Genomic DNA, 17,239 nt, shown 5'->3' with positions numbered 1-17,239 from the left:
AATAATAATAAATTCAATAGTTTAAACTTTTAGTTTTACCTAAAAGGGTAGGAATTTTTTCTTTAGGTTTTTTTTATAATTAAATTTTACATTACAATACCATTTCTAAGCATTACTAAACTACATTAGTCAACATTATATATAGACTGAAAGGCTTGATTGTATTATCGGTCTCAAATGATTATTTCTTGCCCCATGATTACCACTTAAATATTCATTTAAATAATCCGGTTATTTACTTTAGTAGGACGTAGCTCTATAAAAAGCAACATGTTGTATACCAAGCCAGATGTTAGCAGAAAATCTGCTTGACATCAAGGCCATGATTGTCCTGTCAGGGTTTATTCCATGATAAATACTAACTGGGTGTGCAATATTCCATGCACACACACTGCTTTCTTGCCTTTATGACTTTGAAGCTGAGATGTCGTTTGTAGAGCATGATGATCTTGTACTCGTCTGCTCCTTCATCCACCATGTGGCGGAGCGTGAGCAATGTGTCTCTGCTGGACAGAACGGCTCGTCTCCATGCGGGGTCGCTCTCGTGACAGATCACCAGACTGCTCCTGTAGCTGCTGATGGCCTCGTGAAGCACAGCAGGCTCCTCCGTCTCCTCCAGACTTGTGAAGTGGTCCTGCAGAAAGTTAACATTAACACTTTAAGTCAGTAGGGTAAAAACTTTTTTTTTAAAAGGTATCATAATACTTCCCTGGCTGATTTATGACATTAAGAATTCTTATCGTTTTTAAAATTACAAGTGTTATGAGATTTTATGTTTAAATATGCAAATGAATAGCCAGTGATCATTTCATTAAAATTGCACAAATTTCTAGCACAATAATTTAAACAATGAATGAAGTTGGGTTCAAAAGTCTTGCTTCATTTTTATTTTGTTTTTTAACATTTTAGGGTTGTTACTTGTGGATTTTCAGAATCTCTTTTATCCCTTTACAATTGAGAAAATACTGCAAACAGACATTTTTATAAGATAAAATGTCCATTCATTAATTTTTCTTTGGCTTAGTCCCTTTATTCAACAGGGGTCGCCACAGAGGAATGAACCACCAACTTATCCAGCATATGTTTTACACAGCGATTGCCCTTACAGCTGCAACCCAGTACTGGGAAACATGCGTACACACACTATTATACACTATGGCCAACAGTTTATTTCATTCACCTATAGCGCATGTCTTTGCACTGCGGGGGAAACCAGAGCACCCAGAGGAAACCCACACCAACATGGGGAGAACATGCAAACTCTTCACGGATACGCCAACTGGGCCAGATGGGACTCAAACCAGCAACCTTCTAGCTGTGAGGCGACAATGCTAAACACTGAGCCACCATGTTGCCTTATATCCATAATCTGGCAAATTATAAATTAACATATGCCTCTGTTAAAGCCTTCAGAATGCAGACAAGAATAAAACTGATAATTAGTGCAAGTAATTGCTTTTAAAGTGGAGATTTGTGGCTCAGTTCTTTGAAATACACTCTGTAATTGAAATGTACAGGCACAAATTGATATAGTGCTGTAAAAAAATTTAACATGTTTTTTGCATGTTTTCCTTCCATTAGACCAAAAAGAGAACAAAAATAAATAAATCTAAAAAGCCCCAAATTGAAAAATTAATAGGTGAATTAAAAAACTGGTGTTGCCTCACACCATGTCCTAACTACACACAACACGGCTCAGCGACACATGATGAAAGGTATCTTTTCCATGTTGAACAGAGTCTTTGTCCTAACCCTCCGTTACAGTGATGCTCAAAAATGTATATTTTAGAAGCTGTTTCTAGTTTTGCATGTCGCAGCAAAACAGCAACTTATACTACTAAGACAATGAGGACCTCAGGTAAAGATTATGTGCTTTGTTCAGTGTTAAATGCTCCCAAAGTTTAAATATCATTTTACGTGACAATTGTTGTCATACTACTGAAAGCAGCTGAAGATAGTTTACCTCGGACCTTGAAAACAGATGGTTTGAAAATGAAATTCAGAACTGTGACTCAGTAGCCTATTGAAGTCCCCAAGAAATCAAAACTAACCATATGATTTTGTGAGGTCACATTACTAGTTTTGTGTTGAACAATTCTTCTGTGCAATGTCATTAAGAAAAAATAATAGTTTGCCCTTCTAATCAGGGCAGCACGGTGGCACAGTGGGTAGCACAATCGCCTCACAGCAGGAAGGTTGCTGGTTCGAGCCCCGGCTGGGTCAGTTTGCAATTCTGTGTGGAGTTTGCCTGTTCTCCCCATGTTCGCGTGGGTTTACTCTGGGTGCTCTGGTTTCCCCACAAGTCCAAAGACATGCGGTACAGGTGAATTGGGTTAGCTAAATTGTCCATAGTGTATGTGTGTAAATGAGTGTGTATGGATGTTTCCAAGTGATGGGTTGTAGCTGGAAGGGCATCTGCTGTGTAAAACATGTGCTGGATAAGTTTACAGTTCATTCTGCTGTGGCGACCACAGATTAATAAAGTGACTAAGGCGAAAAGAATGAATGAATGCCCTTCTAATCTTTAATTGAAATCTCAAAATGTACTTCCTTTTTTTTCAGTTAAATTGTCAGAATGCGTATATCTTAGGAATTGGGCGTGGCTAACATATTTAACTTTCTAAATAAAATGTTTACTACATCCATTCAGCTCGCAGTAGAAAAATCAAGCCACGCCCACTGTTTTTTCATTTAATATTCCGTTTGGTGACTGGATCACAATACAAACACAAATAACGATTGCAGGTTTCCCTTCATGGAGACTTTAATAATATTAAAAATGTTTAATATGTACCAATTAGGGCGAAGCAGTGGCGCAGTAGGTAGTGCTGTTACCTTACAGCAAGAAGGTTACTGGGTAGCTGGTTCGAGCCTCGGCTTAGTTGGGGTTTCTGTGTAGAGTTTGCATGTTCTCCCTGCGTTCGTGTGGGATTTACTCCGGGTGCTCCGGTTTCCCGCACAGTCCAAAGACATGCGGTACAGGTGAATTGGGTAGGCTATATTGTTCGTAGTGTATGAGTGTGAATGTCTATGAGTGTTTCCCAGAGATGGGTTGCAGCTGGAAGGGCATCCGCTGCCTAAAAACTTGCTGGATAAGTTGCCGGTTCATTCCGCGGTGGCGACCCAAGATTATTAAAGGGACTAAGCCGAAAAGAAAAGGAGAGTGTTCATCTCACCTGGTGAAGTTTCAGACTCATTCTCACGGCTGGGGCCACAACCATCTGCAGAAGGTCCATGTCAGCAAAGACCCATTCATCCTTAGCAGCGATGCGGAAATCTCCTTTAAACAGTGTGTTGAAGCCATAGAGGAAGGACTCCAGACTGTAGAGGAGACCGGTAAAAATATACATTATCTAATGCATTATACATTATCAATACAGTATCATTGATTCTGACTGGAATCTTTCAAACTAGCTGTTCTTTATTATGTTGTCTTTACATGATTTAACTGTTGAGTCATATTACTTATGGCTGATTTTGAATGTTGTACCTGTTGGATCTGTTGTGTGCTGCTGTACTGAGGGATCTGCGGCCAAGCACAGACAGAGCGAAACACAGAGTAACCAGGGGAGAATCTTCATCACTGTCCACTGGCTGAGGACAAAAAAACACACACACACACACACACACACACACAACTGTATCTGCGGGGGTTTTAAATTTTAAATTTAAAGGATTAGTTCACAAAAAAATGAAACTTTGAAAAGCTTTGAAACCCATTGATTTACATTTCAATACCATTTTAAAGATTTTTTTTTTTTTACTTATTTTCGAATAAAATCTTTAAACTTTAAAATTTTTAATTAAGATTTGTGGAAATAAGTGCCATCATACATTTAGTTTACAGTCTTGTGTAACTGTTTGACAATCAAAACAATTATTGTGGTATTAAGGAAAGTGTTTGTGCTGAATAAAGTCACCAACTATTGGCCTAGCATGCATATTATAGCATAGTTGTTTTTGTGGATCCATGTGATTTTGGGTGTCATTTTGAAATCATTGTCATCTGAATGCAAAACCTTGCCATTTTTAAATAATGTTTGTTGAGAAAACTTACACACAGATATACGATAAATAAATATATAATATAGCTATATTATTATTCCTGTTTATATGCCCCTTCATTTAAGACCTTTAAAATGACAAATTCCACATTTCTTATACCATTTTATAATGTTACAGTGAGAGTTCACCCTAAAAAATTAAATTTACTCTTCATTAACTCTCCCTCAGGGGGTTTCAAACCTTTATGAGTTTCTTTTTTCTGTTGAACACAAAATATTATCTTTTAACGAAACCGATAGCCATTGACATCTATTGTAGGACAATAAAAGTAAATGGGAGTCAATGTCTAGCCAAAAAAAATAAAAATTAAACAGATTTGGAACAAATGTAGGCTAAATGGAGTAAATGGGGAGTAAATTCTCGATTGTAGGTGCACTATTCCTTTAAGACTTTGTATACAAATAAATGTAACACTTTTTAAAGGCCCATTAAGTATTTTTTAAGGTTTAAAGTCTACATGAACCAAAAGTTCAACAGCATTTTTTTATTGTTCACCTTAGGAACAGCAGCCTTAACTTCGAAAGAAAATAGTGTCAGTTTTGATTTCATGGTGACTTTAAAAGGTCAAAAAAACCAGGACGAAATTTTCTGAGATTTTAATAGATTTATTCTGTGTGTTGAACATCAATTAAGCATTTGTTAGCTTTAATTGTAGGGAACAACTGTCTAAATTTGAGCTCTCCCCCTACTAACTTCATCTTCTGAGTTGAAAATCTATATTAGGAAGGCATCACTTGTGGTCATGTAACATAGGACTGCACTTCAATAGGACATAGGAGTACTTCAATAATGCGTCGTTATCTAATTAAAGTTTTCTTATCCTACGAGAAGACGCTGCTTCTGAATTGCTCGGTCAAACTGTGAGACTGTGCAGTAATTGAGGAGGTTCACAACAGCGGAAGTTTTGACAGAAGTACCCTGATGCAAAGAGATCAACTGTCCAACCAAAGGTAACTTCCATAAGGTAAGTTTACACATCATTTATGAATTGGTTTTTGCTGCATTCTCATATATCCTGTACTCTGTAAGCCCTCTCATATATTATTAGTGTATACATTAGTATCTCCTCACCTCTTCTAGTTTATTGGCACAGTATTGAATCCACTCCAGGTAGACGTTACAGAAACTGGCTCTGGTGACGCCCTGCAGACAGTGAACGTAATCTTCATCAATCTTCATGCTGAACACAGCTGGGTCCTTCTCGATGTGATGCCATTTAGTGTAAAAGACCAGGGCTTCTTGCATGGTCTGGTCTTTAATCCACATCTGCAGCTTGGGGCTGATGACTAGATAGTAGATGATGCTCTAATGACACAAATGATTAAAAATACAGGCATGTGTGTTGTTTATGTTAGTTCATCCAAACATAAACACCACCGAAATTCAAGAACACTATTAGTTTATCACCTTGGATTTGGACTTAAATAATAATTTAAGTCAAATAAAATAACGAGAAGAAAGGATTAGCCTTCATGTGAAATATTATTTACTTTTCAAATATTTTCCAAGTGCATTTTGGAAAAGATTTTTATTACATTTTTTTAAACATGATAGTTTTATTAGCTCCTTTGTTAAAACAAATTTATGCCATGAAAAAAAGTTCATAATAATTTCTCTATTTTTTGCGTGACACCATTATTTAGCTTAATGTGTCATTTTAAGGCATTACCAGGTTAATTGCAATCTACACTTATTTTGGTTATGTAGCCCTATAAACATTTCAGGAGAGCGCCAAATACATCCCAGGAGCTACGTTTTCTGCAGTTTTTGCGAATCCATCAGAGGCCGCTGTGTATGCTTTTTCAGATCTTAAATTTTTCTCGCGAGTGACATTTGCACTTGTTCTTCTTGCGTAAATCCACCAGAGGCCGGTATTGACTGACTGACCGACTGACAAAACCCCCCTCTCACCCCTTTCTTAAACCCAACCAATAGTGTTTTAAAAAGCACCAATTGTACCCAATTCCCTAAACCCAACTGACAGTGTTTTGAAGAGCAATCCAGAAAAAAAGACTCGCGGCAACCTGATTTTTACCAAGTTTTTTAGATTTTACTACGTTCTCACTCTGTTATTTATTTTTTTGGCTTTAGTTTTTATTTTACCTGCTTTCTGGAATCATTCTTTGCCAGACTCAAACCGCATAGTCACGGTCAACTTTTCTCTAGGTGTCAAGTCTAGCGACGTACATGATGAGCCACTGGACAAACTGGTAACAGCAGAAAAGCCATCCACATGGAGGTAAGCGATAGTAATCATGAAAAAGAATGGTCGTACTGCCCAATGGCATTCTTTTTTAAAGAAGAAATGCAGCCATACATTCCTCTGGCTACTTAATTTGCAATCTCCAGAAATGTAGGGCTATGTTTTCAGAATGAGCCTTTATTGGTTAATTAGGTTAACTAGGCAAATTAGGTAATTAGGCAAGTGATTGGGCAACAGTGGTTCTGTAGCCAGCTGGGAGAGAAAATCATTTAGTTTATCAAAAATACAGTATAAATTGTAAAATCGTGAACTGTTTTTGCACTATAAAATAACTGTTTCCAGTGATGAATTTCCAGCTTAATTACTGTAGTCTTCACAGTCACATGATCCTTCAGAAATCACTCTAATATTAATAATAATTATTATTATACTATTATTAATATCATTATTATTAATGGTAATAGTAATAAAAGCAATAATGACTGTAATCATTTAATTTGAAACTACATATAATAAAAAAGCAGTTATTTAAATTTTTTATAAATATTTACATTTATTAAAATGCCTCCTTGATGAACAGAATAATTTTATAAAAAAAAAAAAAAACATGGAAAAAAACTGACCCTAAGTTTTTGACCGATAGTGTGTATTTATCTAATGAATCTGAATCAGAACAGCTTCTTAATTTATTAAGTTCACCATAGGAGTGACAATGTGACAATAACTGAATAACTTGCATACATACACAAAAAACTTGATATGGCATAATTCCCTTTGAAAATTATTACACATTTTTTGGCAATATCATTTAAACTTGCCTTGAGGACTGAGGGTGGGTGAAAGAGTGTTTAAAAAAAGGCTAAGACCTGCACTACCCACAATCCTAAAATTGGTATCATCCAATCAGACATCATAACAGCGCTCATACAGTAAGAAAGATATATTGTTTATATTGGGAAATGTTCAGAACATCCGTTCTTATAAAATGATTTGGTTTATCTTTAATGAATAAATTTATGAGCTGTGTTTAAGCTATTTTTTGTCTGTCTAAATGTAGGATTTTCCAAATGCAGCCTCTGTGATGGGATACCTTCAGGTAGTAAGTAATAAGCAGCTTCCGCAGGTCATAAACTTGCAGCATGGTGGCAGCGTTGTTCTCACTAATGCTGTACCCCTCCAGCAGATACTTTGTGGTGGTCACTTCCCAAGCCAGCCAGCGCAGATTGAAGGCCGCGTTGCAGGACAGCACATGGGGCAAGTGACCGGGTTCACAGCAGCAGCAGTAATCATCTTCCTCCACACCCTCAGTGATGGCCTCCACCTCCCGTTGCTGACAGTACGTTCCTGATCAAAACACACAACCAGAGTCAAACAACATACTTTAAAATATTCAAATATCACATAAAACATTGAAAATAAAGCACAGTTTCAATCACAGGTGTTTAAGAGAAGAAAAATTAACATTTCCAGGTTAAAAAAAAATTCATATGATGATATGTGAGACTGAGAAACCACTTCTCTTCCTATATTTGACATTTTTCTGCAATCTTTGATGCTTTATGCAAATTAATGTATGGAAGTAATTCTTCTAGACTGTAGTCAATCCTTTTAAACAATTGGTAGTGTTGTGTTGCAAAAATATATGTCAATGTTGTAGATTTTTCTTTTATGCCTAAAATCATTTGAATATTAAGTTAAGATCATGTTCCGTGAATATTTTTTGTCAATTTCCTACTGTAAATATATAATAACATGGGTTTTATTAGGCAATGCTAAGAACTTAATTTAGATACTTTTAAAGGCTGAGGTTTTTATTTTATACCCTCAGATTTTAGATTTTCCTAATAATTGTATGCCAGGCAAATATTTTCAAATCCTAACAAACCAAACATCAATAAAAAATGTGATATACAGATAAAGTAAGAGTTATTAGAGTTATTTTTTTTCTTTTTAAAATATTTCCCAAATGTTTTACTTTTTTAACACCATTTTAAGGTTCAAAATTATTACCCTTTTTAAGCTATTTTTTTTACTGTCTACAGAACAAACCATCATTATACAATAACTTGCCTAATTGCCTAGTTAACCTAATTAACCTATTAAACCTTTAAATGTCACTTTAAGCTGTATAGAAGTGTCTTGAAAAATATCTAGTCAAATATTATTTACTGTCATTATGGCAAAGATGATATAAATCAGTTATTAGAAATTAGTTATTAAAACTATTATGTTTAAAAATGGGTTAAATCTTTCCATTAAATAGAAATTGGGTGAAAAAAATAAATAGGGGGATTAATGATTCAGGGGCGCTACTAATTCTTACTTCAACTGTATAAATCTCATTTTCAAAACATATTTACTTATGGTTTTATAGTCCTATAGTCATATGCTGTCTTTATAGTTCATTCACTTAATGTCAAAAGGCAACTATTTATATATTTATTTAAATAAAAAAAAAAAATAAAAAAAAAAATAAATAAATAAATAAATAAATAAATAAATAAATAAATTCAGCAGACCCTGGATTACTCCAAAAATTTTCCACAGTAATATTACAAACATGTTGAATATTACTGTGCTGTAGGAAATAAACAAAGAAAAAATAATCTAGAGGAACAAAACAAAGTAAACTCAGAAATGCCTGTGAAATGTAAATGATTCTATTGTTAAAATACAGAGCGTAGCACTTTTTTCATCACTTGGTTTCAGTTCTTTTGAATAAAAGTTTCCCAATCCAGAAGTCCAATCCATAATTTGAAACACAGTTGTCACATATGGAAAAAGGTGAATCATAAATAAGCAAACATCACACACACACACACACACGCACACACACAGTAACAAACGCTGTCATGTTATCTTGTGTTTAGAGGCTTATACCTGATGTTTGTAAAAATGATTGTGTCAGATGGCTCTAGGAGGTAGAAAACTATACAAAATCATTTAGAGTATGAACTTTTCGAGAAAGATGTTTACAGAAATATTAAAACAATATTTAAGTTGTGAGATAAGATTAGTTCAATAGTTAGTATAGTTACATTGTGCAATCACAAGGAATCTCTTCATGGTGTATGCACATCATTTCAAGAGTTCACACTTAGCCCATAAGATTTCGCTGACCTCACTCAACTTATTTCTGGCTAATGACACATATAGAAATAGCTAAAGAGAGATATACAGCATCCTAAGGGCTTGAATTTGATGCCAATTTAGAATGTCCAATTTACTTGGGTCATGTGTTTTTGGACTGTTGGAGGAAACCAAGGAACCCAGGGGAAAACCCTTGCAAACAAAGGAAGAACAACAAACTCCGCACAGAAATGTCGACTGGTTCAGTAGGGACTTTAACCAGTTGCTGTGAGACAACAGTGCAAATCATTTGGCCCCCGTGTTGCCCAATCTAAAAAGAAAGGGAGGTAGGGGTGGAAGGGGGATTCTTCAAGACGAAGATTACTGTGATTAGAAACTCTGGTTATTTATAGTGAGTTAAGAATCATCTGATTGGTGAATCATGTGTTGGCTAATATGAGACCAGCTGTGGAAAATTATGAGCATGTGATCCTCTCGAAATTAGTTTAGAAATAAACTTCACTGTATCTGATAATAAAGAAAAATGTGATTTTTTTTTGTAAACTTATATTCAATTTTTAGAATTTATGCACATCTTGGTGTTTCCATTGATCTTTTCTAATCCTCAAATGCACCGGAAAACTTATGAAAAGGTAGTTACTTACATAAGTATGATGAAAAAAAACAGTTCAAAACATTTACCCCTGAACTCCAGGCCTCGTAGCTGGAAGGTTACCAGACCGTTTCCGACCTCAATGAGATGAACGAGAGCGTTGAGATAGTCGGAGGCCAGGATGAAGCAGTCTCCAGCGCAGTAATTCCCCCAACGACCCAGCATCAGGTCCCCACACAGTGAGTGCTGGAGCGAACGAGTCAGGTACTCATAGAAGATGGAGTTCAGGTTGTTGTCATCACAGCCTACATGATGACAACACAGCGTCATTTCTCAACACTTTTATTTAAAAACAAATTCACATCTTTAGGAATAGCAGAAATGTGTCATCAAGAAACAATGTCAGACATGCTGAAAAAACACAATATAATAATAATAATAATAATAATAATAATAATAAGTAAAGTAAGTAAAAGGAAAGGTTTGCCCAAAAATGAAAAAATCTTTATTGTTTACAGAACTTTTGGGTGATTTGGAAAAGTTTTTCTTATATTATTAATATTTTATTGCTAAAAAAGACTCACAACTTTCCTAGGTTGCATATTAAATCTGGTAAGTTTTTCTTTAAAACAAACAAAAAAAACCTGCCAATGGGCTAAGAAAAATATCTTGTTTTAGCTTTAAAATAAGGTTTTTTTTTTTGCTTACCCCACTTGCAGGTTATCTTGCTTGATTTCAAGAAAAACTCACTTGATTTGTATTATTATTTCTGAAAACAAGATAATATGTTTGCTTGTCTAGAAAACGCTTCATGATTTAAGAATTTGTAAATATCTGGACGAGATAAAAAAAAATATTTTTGCAGTGTATTTGAAAGTAAAGGACTTGGGAAAAATGTCTTTAACAAAAGTGATTTTACATAGATTTTAACTTGAAGAATAGTGTATATATAAAAGCTTTTGTGAAAATATAAAGATCTTGAGAATAAATAGTTAAAAGAACCATAAATGGCATTTTTTTAAAAATCATTATTTAAATTATGTAAATGGCTCAGAAAAATTATAAACACATTCTTTTGATGCTTGAAAATCGTTTTAATGTCATTTTAATGTTTAACACAAATCAACTGTCAGTAAGACAAAAGGATAGATGGTATCTACCTGTTTCTTTGTCCACCTGAGACACTAGTCGGCTGTTAGAATTGTCAATCCGTTTGGTGCTAAAAAAAAGTTCGACAGAAACATTTAGAGTCATTTCATCTGATGCCTTTGCCACCATTCATCTTTAATATCAACAAGAAAAACACTGTCATCACATCTGCGGTTGGAAACGACATCAATAATTCAGCATTGTGTGGTCTCTCTCTTCTACTACAGGCTGCTGGACTTCAGATAAAACCCATTGACCATAAAGGAACTCTGTCCCAGAGGAAACAAGGCACGTCCACCACCAACAGCTGCTTTCCAAACTATCTAATGTACTTCTTTTCTAGCACTTAAAGAGAGAATCATTGTGACAGTACATTACATCACTGTGAAGCTCAATGCATATTTCATGTACACTTTATAAACAGTAAACTATGTGAAGAATATAAAAGGTGTTTTCAGTGACTTTGAACGTGGCATGGTTGTTGGTGCCAGACTGGGCTGGTCTGAGTATTTAAGAAACGGCTGATCTACTGGGATTTTCCATCTCTAGATTTTAAAGAGAATGGTATAAAAGAGAAAATATCCAGTGAGCGGCAATTCTATATGCACAAATGTATTGTTGAGGTCAGAGGAGAATGGCCAGACACGTTCGAGCTGAGAGAAAGACAACAGTAACTCAAATTACCACTCGTTACAACCGAGGTATGCAGAAGAGCATCTCTTAATAGCACAACACATCCAACCTTGAGGCAGATGGGCTACAGCAGCAGAAGACCACACCGGGTGCCACTCCTGTCAGCTAAGAACAGGAAACTGAAGCTACAATTCGCACAGCCTCACCAAAATTGGACAATAGAAGATTGGAAAAATGTTGCCTGATCTGATCTGATCTGATCTGAGTCTCGATTTCTGCTGCGACATTCGGAAGGTAGGGCATCTACAACATGAAAGCATGGATCAATCCTGCCTTGCATTAACGGTTCAGGCTGTTGGTGGTGGTGTAATGGTTTGGGGGATATTTTCTTAGCACACTTTGGGCCCATTAGTACCAATTGAGCATTGTGTCATTGTGTATTGTTGCTGACTTTCCCATCCCTTTATGACCACAGTATACCCATCTACTGATGGCTACTTCCTGCAGGATTACGTGCCATGTCATAAAGCGCAAATCATCTCAGAATGGTTTCTTGACATTGACAATGAGTTCACTGTAATTAAATGGCTTCCACAGTCACCATACTCAATGCAACACTTATGTCAATATGGATTAAAATCTCTGAGGAATATTTCAAGTACCTTGTAGAATCTATGCCCTAAAGGACTAAGGCAGTTCTGAAGGGGGTTTAACCAGGTATTGGTAAGGTGTACCTAGTAAAGTGGCCAGTGAGTGTATACTTATGGACAATTCACTTATACTTATGAATTGTCTTCTTCATCCCACTAACACACTAAAATTTACTCCCATATTATTGTTGTTATTCCTTTTAAAATGATATTTACAGTATTCCTTCTATACTTAATTTTTTCCAAAGTCAAACCATGGTAAAAATGTTTTAAATAATGCATATACATTTAATATCAATTTGTGTTTTGTTTTCTCTTGTTTATTATAACTGCTGTACAGTATGTAGCTGAACAATTTTCTCCTATTTTGTACTTCTTCTTTTCTTTTCTTTCTCTACATGTCCTAATTTGTCTTTTTTAAAAAGCAAAATTAAGTTGAAACAATGAATTCTATTAGCAGTAACACGTTTTTTTTTTTCTTCACTTTTTACAAAATGCAAGTGTAAATAACATGCAACTCACTTATAGTTTCTCTCCCAGTACTTTACAGGCCGTGGATATGAGGTGATAAAGATGGCACTGCCAAGGAAAGGGCTGAGCGGCGTGTAGAAGAGCGTGGTGATGAACGTCTGCAGCAGCAGCATGGCAGAGTCTGAGATCATCCGTCAAGAACAAATATATGCAAAACATCTGGAGGTACATTTAACCATATTACATTAGAGCTTTAAGAGTTAACCCCTTTAAGTCTATGCCGCCAATAAAAACACTGAAGCTGGACATATTGTAAAGGATATGAGGTACAGCAAAGGGTTGTGCAAATGCATGAAATGCACTACCCCATGCGATCTGCCAGGGGGCGATGTAAACTAGAATGAAGTGCAGCTTGTGGAGGAGATCCCAAAGCTGCAGAGCAAACAAAGAGATGCTGTCAGAGCCACAAAAGCACACACACCAACACACACATTCACAGAGCTATTTTGGGACTAGCTATTAAATGCACTGTGTGTCTGAGAGCTATTTTCGACAACAGTCTGGTATTAATGAGAACTGTATTGTTGTTTTGTTATCCGATATTCGAAATGTACAACCACATTCTCAAAAAAGTTGGGGCATTTTGTAAAATGGAACAAAATTGAGAATCTGTGATTTGCTAACAAACTCTCCAAACAACACAAGACATGACAAGATTTCTGCGACAAGCAGTTTGTCTTTCCAGGTTAGACTATGACAGAAACATTTAAATACCAAAGACATTTGGAAGAGAAGAATAGTACACTGCAATCCCACTGACGGACAGGTTTATAATCTGATTATTAAATATTAAACTTCATTAACATGATTAAAAGTACATGCTGAGTGACTAATGTTGTTGGTTTGCACTCAGTCACAGTTTTAACGTTCACATTTAACATGTATTTTGGCTAATTACTGTATTTTCAGTATGGATAATGTCATGTAAAATGATATTTAAACTCATGGGTAACATTTAGCTCTAAATAAAGCACATAATCAGCATCTGAGGTGATCATAGTAAGGTTTCTAAAATAGAAACTTCAACCATCACTGTTGTGGGTGGTTATGATTCCTTTTAAACTTCTTTTAACATGGAGCTTTTATCATGTCACCGAATTGTGCCTCCTGTAGTTAAGACATGGTGGAATTCAATTAATTTTTTTTATTCACAAAAACAAATGGTACACTAGTTTGTGCCACACTAAGTGCTGGCACAAAACCACTGGTTAGTTTGGGTTAAAACTTTTAAACTTTTACTGCATTTTAGAGAGTCAATATTTTTCTGAAGCAGAAATACTTATATTTTACATATTTCCTATAATTTGTCATTAAACCACTCCTGTTCAACCTTTATTTGCTCCCACTGAGACAAATAATGAGAAAGAGCCAATTCTCCTACCAGAGCTATGCTGATGACACACAACTTAGCCTCATTGCCTAATGACTATAGACTCATTGACACCCTCTGCCTATGAATTGATGAAATTAACTGCTGATATGGCAAAACTTTTGAGAAAACTGAAGTCATTGCATTTGGAAACAGGAATGGGGTTCTCAAGGTGAATGCGTATCTTGGCTCTAAGGGTCAAACAATAAAAAAATAAGGTCAAGAATCTTGATGTGAGTCTGGGGTCAGATCTGAATTTCAGTAGTCATGTCAAAACAATAACTAAACTAGCATACTACCGTCTCAAAAACAAGAATTAGATTCTTTGTTTCCAGTGAGGACTTGGAGAAACTTGTTCATGCTTTTATCACCAGAATAGTGTATTACATTATCTGCTTCCTCACTGGCCTTCCTAAAAAGACAGTAAGGCAGTTGCAGCTCATCCAGAACGCTGCGGCCAAGATTCTGACCAGAACCAGAAAAGCAGAGCACATCTCAACTGCCCTCAGGTCTTTAAACTGGCTTTCAGCTATATTTAGAATAAATTTTCAATAATCACTAAATGGCCTAGGACCTCAATACATTACTTATTCGCTCACTCAATACAAACCTAACAGATCACTCAGATCTTTAGGATCAAGTAAATTAGAAATCCCACGAGTTCAGTCAAAGCAGGGTGAATCAGCCTTCAGCTAATACGCGGCTCTCGCTGCTGGAATCAGCTTCCGGAAATGATCAGATGTGCTCCAAAATGTGTCATTCAAATCAAGACTGAAAACACATCTGTTTAGCTGTGCTATTACTGAATGAGCACCGTGCTACATCCCACAGATCACACTAATATGTTTTTCTTTTCTTTTTCATTCTTTTATAATCTGTTTCAACCTGTTTTTATCTGTTTTAGTCCTGTTCAATTCTTTTAATCATTTTATTTTCTTGTGTCTTTTATTCTTGTTTATGTAAAGCACTTTGGATTGCCACTGTGTCTGAAATGGGCTATAAAGATACATATGCCTTGCCTAAATAAATAAATACAGTATGTTCTATTATGTCAGGTAGTTGTTAATGTTTTTAAAAGAAATGCTTAATAGCTATAATCAATCACCTCTGAGTAGTGTCAAATTGTCATGTTTAATCATAATTTGTGCCTCTCATAGAATGTTGGACAGTTGAATGTTAAATGGTTCCAGTCCATGTTCGGTAAATTTTATTTAATGCAAAAAAGCTAGTACTGTGTAGTAATGTATAGTACAATTGACCAGTATCTGTAGGGGGAATCATTTAAATGTTTTTGGTAAAATTGGTATTGTCCAAAAATAAAGTAAATTGGTGCATCCCTGGATTTGATTGCATTTTACAAAAAGTCGAATTGTGGTTGTATGCTAAAGCTAACGTGAAGGTATGTTAATGCGTAGGGCTTTCTTGAAGATTCATACTGTCCATCTTATGTCTTACAGCACTGACCTTGTTGAAGATGATGGACATGAGGAAGAAGTTGAGCAGGAACGTCTCGGAGGCACTGCTACAGTCGAACTCGAAGAAGACGATGGTGAAGATGAGCGTGAGAAACTGGTAGCTGGGATCGCAGAAGGAGGCACGAAGAAGCTTCATCCCAGCAACTGTCATCAACAAGACATCACAGCTGGAGCGAGACACAGACGCCTGAGACACTCAGGTGACGAGGCAGAAAACAGCCAAACACAGCAAACACATGCTAACTTCTGCTAACACCAGCTGTAAAATGTCAGTTGAGGAGACCAGATATAGACATTATAAATTAACACTAATACTTTGTTAACAAAGCAGTACTTATTGATGAATTTTTATTCATTTTAGAAGAAAATGTTTAATATTATTACCAAAACATGTCATACACTTATAGGAATACTAATAGTTTATGATAATTAAAGTGTGTGAAGTGGTCAAAATGACAAAATACCTCAAAATCCACCCAGCCTCATTGTGAAAACGTAGCCCTGTATACATTTCTGGAGATCTCCAAATACATCCCAGGAGGTATGTTTTTTTACAGTGTTTTTGTGAATCCACCAGAGGCAGATGCGTACGCTTTTTCACACCTTAAATTTCTCTTGCAAATGCCATCCGTGCCTACTGACTGACAGATAGACTTAATGACCGACCGACCAATATCCCACCTCCTTCCCTAAACCCAACCAATAGTGTTTTAAAAAGCACCAATTGACCAGTGCCCACCCACTTCTTCAAACCCAACCAACAGTGTTTTAAAAAGCAATCCGGAAAAAAAAAGCCCCTTGATTTTTACCATGTTGTCAGATTTTACCCCATTCTCTCCCTGTTATTTACTTGTTCATCTTATTTATTGGCTTTTGCTTTTGTCTTACTTGCTTTCTGGAAAGGTTCTTCACCAGACTAGAATCCTGTCATCGTGGTCAAGTCCTCTCTACGTCTCAAATCTGCCCGCGTACATGATGAGCTTTTATGCAAACATTCTAAAAGCGGAAAAGCCGTCCATATGGAGATAAGCCGTCAGCTGGTAGCACAAAAAGTAACAGAAGCCATCGGCAGCATCATAACACTCTGTAGCGTTCATTTTTAAAATGAAATTCTTCTGGCTACATAATTTGTGATCTCCAGAAATGTATATAGGGCTACGTTTCAGAATGAGCCTGTGCTGGCCAAAATGCCTATTATGTTTTTACAATAATGCAGGGGTCACCAATCTCTGGTCCTGGAGGGCCGGTTTTCCTGCAGGGTTTAGCTCCAACTTGCCTCAACACATCTGCCTGGATGTTTCAAGTATACCTAGCAAGACCTTGATTAGCCTGTTCAGGTGTGTTTGATTAGGGTTGGAGCTAAAATCTGAAGGACGCCGGCCCTCCAGGAACAAGTTTGGTGACCCCTTCAATGATGAATAAACACAAAATGTGCATAAAGGTGTGCTTACTATTATAACCACAATATAAAACAGATTTGAC

General features: G+C 36.1%; 1 protein-coding gene across 3 annotated transcripts in view; it reads right to left on the bottom strand.

Moving 5' to 3' along the window:
* The window catches only part of pcnx2 (pecanex 2), a 45,742-nt gene that overhangs the window by 7,055 nt on the left and 21,448 nt on the right, over positions 1-17,239 (bottom strand). Inside the window, exons 21-30 of one of the 3 annotated variants that reach the window (XM_684997.9) lie at positions 15,747-15,924; positions 13,177-13,285; positions 12,905-13,034; positions 11,111-11,169; positions 10,040-10,255; positions 7,359-7,612; positions 5,137-5,370; positions 3,491-3,594; positions 3,177-3,321; positions 404-634 (exon numbers count right to left, since the gene is read on the bottom strand). In XM_684997.9, coding sequence (XP_690089.4) covers positions 404-634; positions 3,177-3,321; positions 3,491-3,594; positions 5,137-5,370; positions 7,359-7,612; positions 10,040-10,255; positions 11,111-11,169; positions 12,905-13,034; positions 13,177-13,285; positions 15,747-15,924 — 1,660 coding nt within the window. Of the gene's footprint in view, positions 1-403; positions 635-3,176; positions 3,322-3,490; positions 3,595-5,136; positions 5,371-7,358; positions 7,613-10,039; positions 10,256-11,110; positions 11,170-12,904; positions 13,035-13,176; positions 13,286-15,746; positions 15,945-17,239 lie in introns of those variants that run through there. The other 2 variants (XR_012389300.1, XM_073920885.1) reach the window with 2 other exon arrangements.

The sequence above is a fragment of the Danio rerio genome, chromosome 13 (assembly GCF_049306965.1).
Source record: "Danio rerio strain Tuebingen ecotype United States chromosome 13, GRCz12tu, whole genome shotgun sequence".
In the NCBI taxonomy this organism is placed as follows: domain Eukaryota; kingdom Metazoa; phylum Chordata; class Actinopteri; order Cypriniformes; family Danionidae; genus Danio; species Danio rerio.
Note: the sequence above shows the minus strand (reverse complement) of the source record. Positions and strands in the feature narration are given on the sequence as shown.